At 43.1% G+C, this 7,964-nt stretch overlaps 1 protein-coding gene across 1 annotated transcript; it reads right to left on the reverse strand.

The window, feature by feature from the left end:
- Window positions 1-2,872: 2,872 nt before the first annotated feature.
- Window positions 2,873-7,708, reverse strand: LOC147972806 (uncharacterized). The gene is made up of 7 exons (XM_087521699.1): window positions 7,497-7,708; window positions 6,577-6,641; window positions 5,290-5,579; window positions 4,927-5,214; window positions 4,785-4,839; window positions 4,537-4,694; window positions 2,873-3,300 (listed from the first exon to the last, which is right to left on the reverse strand). The coding sequence occupies exons 2-6, from the start codon at window positions 6,620-6,622 to the stop codon at window positions 4,672-4,674; spliced, it is 702 nt and encodes a 233-aa protein (XP_087377825.1). The 5' UTR covers window positions 6,623-6,641; window positions 7,497-7,708; the 3' UTR covers window positions 2,873-3,300; window positions 4,537-4,671.
- Between the last annotated feature and the right edge of the window lie 256 nt (window positions 7,709-7,964).

A 7,964-nucleotide genomic window follows, 5' to 3' on the forward strand; every position in this document is an offset into this window, starting at 1 on the left:
AATAACTTTCAGAGAAAAAGGCATATGGAGGTGATCATACGGTTGTCGCCATTTCACTCAAACTAACTCTGAGGCTGATGATCTGAATGCGCAGCTAGTGATGCGAGAAAAGAAAATCAAAGGACGCCAGCCAGCCCCTTGATTTCTGAACAAGGGTTCAATGATGCCTGGCTTGCACAGGTAAACTACGAGCAGCCTGATGCCTGGAGCTGCATGCAGTGCATCGCTGTCCTGTCTGCCTCTCCGATCGATGGATGGATCTCCGCGGGCGATTGACTTTCCTGCAGATATCTCGTAAAGATATAGTATACCGACAGGCTTCACTGGTGCAGCTCGTAAAGAAACGGCGCGGCGCGCATCACGCGCGCAGTAACTTCGAAATGCTAACATAACTAGTGCTAGAGGATGGATCGAGCGCGCGATCTGTCTGCAGGGTCAGTGGCTTGCTAGCTAGATACAGGACAGGTGGATACTACTAGATCACATGCGATCGATCGGTCTTGGCTGGCTGGCTGCCATCGACCTAGGGCTCTAGGCGCTGGGCGATGCAGGCAGTATGCATGGCATGGCACTGGCAGCGTTAAACTAAACTAATCCGTCGGTCTGTCCGTAAAATGGATGATTAATCAACGGTGGCTTCGTCGATGGATCTCCCAAGAACAAGCAATCGTGCATGGGCGGAGCGGAGGAGGGTCGACAGGGCCGCCAATATTCGCGCTGCCTTGCCTTGGTAGGGCGACAAGCCGTGCAGGGGTGCCGATGCGCTGCCGTCTCTACATGCATGCATGATGCACAGATTATATTACCTAATTTAAAGAGGAATCTTGTGAATCTTAAAGCCAGATTGTCCCCGCGCGCTATAATTGTCATTAGGGTGGTAGCTAGATTAGCTTAGCTAGCGTGTTCTTTTTAATTGGTTGGGGCGTTGAGAGGAGAGGAGGGTGAGTGGCCAGCTGCTGGCATGGCATGGGCACATGGCCGGCTGACCCGAGGAGGAAGATGCATGTCGTGCGTGGCTCCTTCGTTCGTATGTGGCGGGCGACGTGAGGAGGAGAGGACTGGAGGAGCGTGCGTTCTGCGTAGCTGCGGCTGCTCGATCGGTGTGTGCAACTTGACTTGCGACTTGCGACTGCGTTGAATACACAGCTTTTCTTTCTACTAAGAGCTTCCATCTAAACAAGTTGACACATGGAATGGAGGATCCTGCGTCATCATCGACGTCTCATTTCTACCTTCGGACCAAGGCCCAAGGGCGACACACTTTCATCACTCAAATTCAAAATGGGGTTTGCATCCTTTCAAAAAAACAAAGGGGGTTACATGCACATGATCGGACAAGCGTCCATACATACACCAGAGGAAAAGCAAAGGGGGATACAGGACTTGCCCCAAAAAGAGGGGATACAAGAGAAGAGTGTCTCGCCGTCGCGCTGAACATGTAGGGAATTCCTTTTCCTTTTTTTGAGAATCTGTAGGGAGTTCCTAAGATCCAGTCTTGAGGACCGGAGGAGGAAGAAGATGGGAGCAGGTTTTTTTTTTTTTTTGAGGCAAGATGGGAGCAGGTGGAGGAGATACTAGCAGCAAGCCGTTCAGAATTCAGAGGTTCCATTCACAATCGTGGGCTTGGGCTTCTTTACAGTCTTACCGGCCCGCCTAGCTTCTGTGTTCCTGTATCCCTAAAAAAAACTTCTGTGTTCTTGTATCCCGCAGAAAAAAGAAATCTTCTGTGTTCTTGTGCTTCTCTTCATTCTTCTGTATCCTTGGGCAAATTCTTGCACACAACCTTTAAACGGGAGGAAGAGGAACCCACTTCTTACCTTGCTTGATGAGCCGCTCATCCAACACACGCAAAGGAGAGACGTCAGCGACACCCACATGCAGGTCAGGACTTGCAGATTCAAACGTCCAAAGTAAGCTTTTCTTCAGCTGTGAGACATGGAAAACGCGACGAACTTGGCCAGATTCAAGCAGGTAAATGTAACCTGTATGCGATGTGACCCACTCGCTCGCTCTAGAACCTGATTTGGCCCAAAGAGGCACAAGGATAGATTCTGAGAAGATCGACCGACATCTGAATGTATGGTTACAGGCGAACAACACCTAGTCGCCAATAGCAGACTGCCGCTCACAACATTGCAGCATCATCAGCATATTTCTTCATACGTCGGAGCATTTGCTTGCTCAGCCAGCCACTTTTGCACATCTGGTGGGCATACCGTATGCAGGTTTGCCAAGTGCCAAGGCTTCCCCTTTGTGCATACACAACTTTAAGAATGCATGGTCTCGAAAGCTTGGGCTTCCCCACCCACAGGTCAAATTCTTCGTTTGGCTGGCCTTGCAAGACTGGATATGGACTGCGGACCGGTTGAAGCGGCGCGGTTGGGAAAATTGTGAGCTTTGCCCACTCTGCAAAAGGGAACAAGAATCAAGCATCCACCTTTTCGTCAAGTGTCTCTTCTCCATTCGGCTCTGGCGATCGGTTTACAAGTTTGGTCTTGCGCACATTGACACCTCTGATTGGCACCTTGAGGACTCTCTTATGCATTGGTGGGACTCTCTTATGCATGGGCCTACTGAGCGCTGAATGAAAAGATGCGTTGTGCTACAAGAATTCCCACCCACGGAGATCCATGTGATGAACATTTTGGATCTGCAACAACAGATGAATCCTACATTTTGTGAAGCATTCTAGTATGTTTTTCCCATGCACAATCAAACCAGCATGCAATCGCGTAGCACTCAATATGCCATGACACTATTCTTGCGTTTTAGAAATCCTGCGAGTCAATCTCCAGTAAATTACTCATCCACCTTATATACCGGTCCACCAAAAAGAAATGCAAGAATTCAATTTCATACTAGTCCTTTCTCATTTGCGGTCAATCTGACATAGCATGTTTAAACTGGGATTGTTTGATTAAGAAAACATGATTGGTACACAGAACATACTACTCGAGTTCCTTAAGGTTCATCACCACCATTGAATTTGCTGGATCATGGAATGTGTACGGCTAATTTTTCTCTTCTACACGTGACGTCTCCTGTTGTACACGGTCACATCATGCGGCTTTGACAGTAAACCCTTTTCTTCTGTCTGAGTTACAGGACAGGGCATATAGGAGGGCAACACTCAAGAATTGCTAATGGGCACAGAACTAACACACACACACAAAAAAAATAATCAAATAACTCCAAATGACAAGTTCAAGTTTCCCCAGAATTGATTTACGGTGTATCATGATCTGATTGGGCGCGTCCCTTGTAACCGGATCATCTTGATAAAGGAAATTCCATCAGTAACTGCATTGTGCCAAGAAAACAGTATGCATTAGATGATTATTATGCAGATGATACATCCTAACAGTAACTCCTAGTGATCACGATCAGTAAATGAGTAACTTGCATAAGAAAGTTAACAGTATTTGTGAGTAAATGTTGCACGGCGTCTTGAATAGTGGATGTGGGTTGAAACAGCTCTTTTAAAAGTTTGAAATAACAGAATGGCACAGTACGATAATTTTTTTAAAGGCCATTAGAACTTATATATTACAGATAAAACTGCAAACCATAAAGAAGTCAGAGTACCTTAAGAGTCACCCACTTCCTAATGTTTGATAGTTTGTAAACACCATTGGTTTATTTCCAATTCAACACCCAGAATCTAACTAGTGTATGTGATATTATTTTTACCCTACTGAAAATCACAAAACAAGCCATCATCTTTGTTTCCGAATACATCATTCACTGCACTAATCACCATGTGTTGCACTACAAATTAGTGAGATATATGAAGTCCTCTAATAGCACTAAAATCCCTAGTTTTGCCCAAGGGGGATAAACAACGGCTGGGCGACTTCACAAAACATCTAGTACACATCTCCAAATTGTGGTCAGTTTTTACACCTTTTGTGACAATATATAAATTATTACATCAGATGCTGACATGCACAACAGAACCCCTTAAAGTTGTCCCGGAGTTTCACTCGAAGGCGGAAACTGGTCATAAACTAGAACTGGTAGATGCTTAATTAAGCATTGAGATGTTGACTCAGTCATCTACAACTGATGAGAGATTACCAACTTATCCCTCCCAGCACCCAGCATAGCATACCCAACTCAAGGATACAATCAGCAACCACTACAACGGCATGTGTAATAACTCGACTATGTGCTGACAGCAAGTACAATAAATTGGCCAAAGTTCTAACTGAACTTCCTATTTCCAGTAATAAGATATATACCACTTTAGATTCAGAACAACACAGAATCATATTAAATCAAACTGAAATCAGGGTATATAAATATTGAAAGGAGACGGAGAAAATGTGGCCTTAGTTCCAAAGCCGAAAGACACAATACAAAAGGAACCATATAAAAGGCATTCTTCACTAGCAGAAGACATGTACACGAAAAAATAGAATCTTAATACAAGCCAAGATACTCAAGTCATGCATCCATCATTATGCATATCAACTGGTCCAGGACACAAACTGAAATCAAACAACAACAGATTATAAAAGTTCAAGGAACACATACCTCCATCGGAAGTGGTATTGACAAGAAAACCTTCAGAGTCGCCCATTAACAGCATAAAACATGGAGTCATATTACGAGAACTAACACGGAAACGAATTTGTCACATCTTACGCCAAACAAAGTCCACTGCCCATTTCATTGAATTTTGCGCTTTTGTGCTGTCATATATCAACAAGGGACGGTAAGGACAGAAGCATTATTGAAGGAAATCATGGCAATAATAAAATACTGAGTAAATGCTTCCTTACTTTTTTTGTGGTTACGTACAGCCGCCAAATTTTCCATTCCATCATGTTTCCTCTTCTATACAAAGATCATTAAAATTTAGTGCATAGCCAAAATATGAGTCAACATCATGCTATTTGAAACACATTGAATAAATGGGACTACCTTCTCATGATGTTTTTTGGAATTATCACCTCCCAAATCATGATGCACACTCTTCTCTTTTTTCTTTTCTTTGTCTTTGTCTTTGTCTTTCTCCTTCTCCTTCTCTTTTTCTTTCTCTTTCTCTTTCTCTTTGTCTTTGTCTTTATCTTTACTCCGATCCTTATGGCGATGTTTGTGCTTCTTGTGTTCCTTGTCCTTGTCTTTCTCCTTGTGCTTTTTATGCTTCTTCACTTTGTCCCTGGACTTAACCTTTGATTTTCCCGATATAGTTGGAGTGCCTTTTTCAGCCTGGTGAATGCAAGAGAGTTGAAACAAGGAGTGGATGTAGCAAAAGAAGAAAATGTTCTAACGGGGATATCCTACCGAAGGCAGATCTACTGGCGCTGTTTCTCGCAACTGAAATGCGTGTCCTAGTGTTTCCATGTCAAAGGGCTGAATATAAGCAGTCTTCTTCTCCCTCAGATCTGGATTCTGAATGAGTTGATCTATCTCCATCCCTTCTCCTTTACGGATTTCAGTATCACCCACAACATTCTGAAGATAATGTGTATCTGAGATAGCCAGTGGCAATGGTTTCTTACAAAAGAAACTGTGATGGTTCAGCAGCCTGTAGCGGCTAATTAAATCAACAGCCCCAGTGAGCTCCCGAGGACCTGAAATACACCGAAACTCATAGTGTGTCAAGAGTCAAGAGTTCTTTTATTTGCAAGCAATAACAAAGTTTTGGTCCTTCAGGGCCAAAACTGGTAAAGGATGGAAGCCTCTGAACAGAACCAGTTGAGCGGCAAAGGTGGACATGCTTTATTGTACAAGTCGTAACGTTGGTCTAAACTCAATATTTCGCGTAGATAACACCAACTTGCTTATTTCATAATGAATATTTGACCCAGCATAAGAATTCAAAAAGCGCAGAATAGTACTTCATCATCGTTGATACTGTTACAACTTATAAGCATGTGGCACCCATGAACTTATCTAATCAAAAGTATATACAACGCATACTAAAATGCCAGCCTTCATGCTATGGCCTATGACAGATCAACATACACATCACATGACAAAGCGACTTTAATTGAGTTACAGGGTTTCTAGCTCATGTGAAATTTGATAACCTTTTCAACATATACGTCACATTGTCTTTTAGATAAACTTAACACTACCAGGGCATCAATCAAAGCTACAAAACATGATCATGTTTGAAAAGGTTATCAAATTTCACATGAGCTCACCTAGATTATTTTTTCTAGGGTTAGCATACTCAGATAAAATACAATATATATCCTAGATAAAGGCCCTGAGAGTTACAGAAGACCAAAGCTAAAGCAACATAATGTGACTTCGCCTTCGCATTTATCAAGAGTGCCATCACTGCAACATTTGCAAAAGAGATATACCGATATAAGACGCAAATAAGTAAACTCATGGTCATGTACGAGAAGCAAACAAGCTTCATGCCTTACTAACAACTCAAAACCAGAATAGGTCAATCTGTTTATTTTATTCTTAAATATGTATCGCTCAATTTGTATAAACACTCCTTGGTTTTTTAAACTGTACAGCGTGCTATACCATAAGATTGGTACGAATATGGTGTTACCCATTTTCGTGAACAATGAAGAAGAATTAAAATAGTACCAAAAAGGACATTACCTTTTCCAAATTTACCATCCGAAGCCATCTGATTAGAGCCTGACATTTGCAAAATGCATGTCCACCTAAGATTTGATTTAAGAAAACAAATACACATAAGCAATCAAGCAAAAGAAGCAAAGTTAGTTGGATACATTTTAAATCATAGCTCAAGAAGGTGCGCCTAACGCCTAGCGGTTAACTGTGCTTAATCTGTGCATAAATGAGCGCTTTGCTCAGAAAAGCGCAAGGGGGCGGCGAAACGCACAATTAACGCCTAGCAATTTTTTGAACTATGTTCTAAATAACGTACTAGATAGACTTAACTAACACCAACACTAAAAATAGAAATTGCATCTGCTAGTTAGGGCCTGCTGCTAGTGTTAGAATATTTTCCACTTCTGTGTATGGTAAGTTGGTAAATGTACATGATATAGAGGTGAATGTTGGAGAAAACGATAGGTGAATATTCGTGGTGTCAAAATCTGTTATACCAAACACTTTATCCTGCACTGCGAAATTCGCTAGACAATTCACCCATTGACCCGCTATATGCGAAGATCGGTTACATTCATAAACAAGATTTGGATCCTGCATAGGCTAATGCGAAAGCGTAATAATATGCAATCTGTACCGCTATCTACCAGCAAGGGCCGATTAGTTGCTAATCCGGGCGACAGTAAAATGGATTTTGTTAGCACCAACAATTTCTTCCCCGAACGTTTATGGAGCGACGGCACAGAGTCCTTAATAATTATTAAATGAGCTTTGGCAGGCAGACGCGGAGGTAAACAGAGTATCTTCAAGCTAGAGGGCATGAAACTTGTGTGGTCAAGGCCGCCATGGGCGGATCTAGATGGTGCGGCGGGGGCGCGCCGCCGCTCCCAAGATTTGTGATTAGCTTGGCTCTAAGCAACCACCGGATGGCTAAAAGCTCGTACCTCAAAACCCGTCGACTGCGGACGGAGTGGATACGGCGGGGACGGCGATGGGGGCGGCGCGCGTGAGAGGCGGCAGGGTTGGGAGCGGGTGGGGGGCGTCGGACGGTGATGCTATCAGCTACGGCACGGCGACGGCTCGAGGGACTAGGGTCTCAGATTGGAGCTGAGGTCAGAGCATGTGAGATAAGTCAGAAGAGGAAGGAAACTATGAGAGGACTGATAGGAAAATTCTATTAGTACTACTCTCTCTCTTTTTTGACGTAATAATCCACCTAAAAGTATTTAATTCTGCCTGCGGAGCAGATGGTGCGCAACTTCTTTCGAAAAGCTTACACGTGGTCTCAAAAGTTTAAAATTCATAGAACCTACTAACTTTGTACTAAATCGCGTTTGTTTTGAAACGGAGGGAGTATTAGAGTAACAAATGTGTATTGCCGCGAAAACACAAAAATAATCCAATTATATTGG

The sequence above is a fragment of the Triticum urartu genome, chromosome 5A, assembly GCF_056163025.1.
Source record: "Triticum urartu cultivar PI428250 chromosome 5A, HENAU_Tu73, whole genome shotgun sequence".
NCBI classification, from domain to species: Eukaryota; Viridiplantae; Streptophyta; class Magnoliopsida; order Poales; family Poaceae; genus Triticum; species Triticum urartu.